The 1,514-nt window shown below is 37.6% G+C and overlaps 1 protein-coding gene across 1 annotated transcript; it reads left to right on the forward strand.

The window, feature by feature from the left end:
• Nucleotides 1-566: 566 nt before the first annotated feature.
• Nucleotides 567-1,514, forward strand: LOC120914540 (olfactory receptor 8D1-like). The gene has a single exon (XM_040325218.1). The coding sequence runs from the start codon at nt 567-569 to the stop codon at nt 1,512-1,514; it is 948 nt and encodes a 315-aa protein (XP_040181152.1).

Below are 1,514 nucleotides of genomic sequence, written 5' to 3' on the forward strand. Positions count from 1 at the left end.
GATTTTCCATCAAAAAAGTTGGATGCAAGCTTTCCGCCAGCAAAAGGTTGAGAGCAAGTTCTCTATTTTTCCGACGGAAAAAGTTCTTGTCGGAAATTCCGCTCATCTGTATGCAATTCCGACGTGCAAAAAAAGACACATTCTCGGAAATTGAACTTCATTGATGTCGGCTCGTCATACGTCTTGTACGTCACCACGTTTTTGCCGGTTGGAATTTCAGACAAGATTTGTGTGACCGTGTGTATGCAAGACAAGTTTGAGCCAACATTACGTGAGAAAAAATCCACGGTTTTCTTATCGGAATTTCCGATCGTGTGTACGGGCATTAGAAACTCTCTCTGTAACTCTGCCCTATTCTGCTAGCAGTATGTCTGCTGTTAGAACATGAGCTGAGTCTGAGCTCTGCTGTATAGAATATTGCAAAAGGCTGATAAGGTAAAGTAAGATTCAAAGTAAGATTCAACTACTTGAATGGTTCGCATTTAAAAAACAGTTTTAAGGATATATTAATCAATATGGAGCTGCATTTAATTATGTTTTTTATATCTTAATAGAGTTCAATTTAAATGTTATCTATGAATTTTACGATATGGACTTCACCAGACTATTTTGTCATTAAAGGGATTTCAGTCACTCCAGAACTGCAGGTTCCAATCTTCTTTCTGGTTCTTTTTATTTATGTAATCACACTTGGTGGAAATATGACCATTCTTCTCTTGGTCTCTATAGATCATCATCTTCACACGCCAATGTACTTTTTTTTGAGTAATTTATCAGTGGTGGATATTATATCTGTTACTGTTACATTACATAAAATGATGTTCACCTTCATAACAGGCAACAGGAGGATGGCTTTCATACCATGTGTGGCACAGATGTATGTTTTTATATCATTGGTATGTGTTGAGCTGTTACTTCTGACCACCATGAGCTATGACCGATATATGGCTATATGCAACCCATTACATTATCATTTGGCCATGAACCAAGTAGTATGTGCTTTGCTGGCTATGTTTTGTTGGGTGCTGAGTTTCCTAGAAATCATTCCTCATCTTGTAGTCATTTCGGGGCTTACATGCTTTACATCAAATGAAATAGACCATTTCTTCTGTGACATTATGCTTCTGGTGAAACTTTCTTGTAGTGATACTTCGATTATAGACCTTCTCATTTTTACCTATGCCCTAGTCCTTTCAACTTGTCCCTTCCTTCTAACTATTGTGCCTTATGCTTTCATCCTTAATGCCGTAATGAGGATAACATCCAGCAGTGGAAGACGCAAAGCTTTTTATACATGTTCCTCACACCTTACAGTCGTATTCCTGCTCTATGTGACTCTCGCCAGCCAATACCTAAGACCAAATTCCATGAACAACTTGACTTTTAATAAACTTTTCTCTTTGTTCAATACAGCTGCTGTCCCATTACTGAATCCCCTCATCTACAGTTTAAAAAATGAAGATGTAAAGAGGGCTATGAAACAAGGATCTAAATGTTGTAAGATTAGTAGATGA

The sequence above is a fragment of the Rana temporaria genome, chromosome 9 (genome assembly GCF_905171775.1).
Source record: "Rana temporaria chromosome 9, aRanTem1.1, whole genome shotgun sequence".
In the NCBI taxonomy this organism is placed as follows: Eukaryota; Metazoa; Chordata; class Amphibia; order Anura; family Ranidae; genus Rana; species Rana temporaria.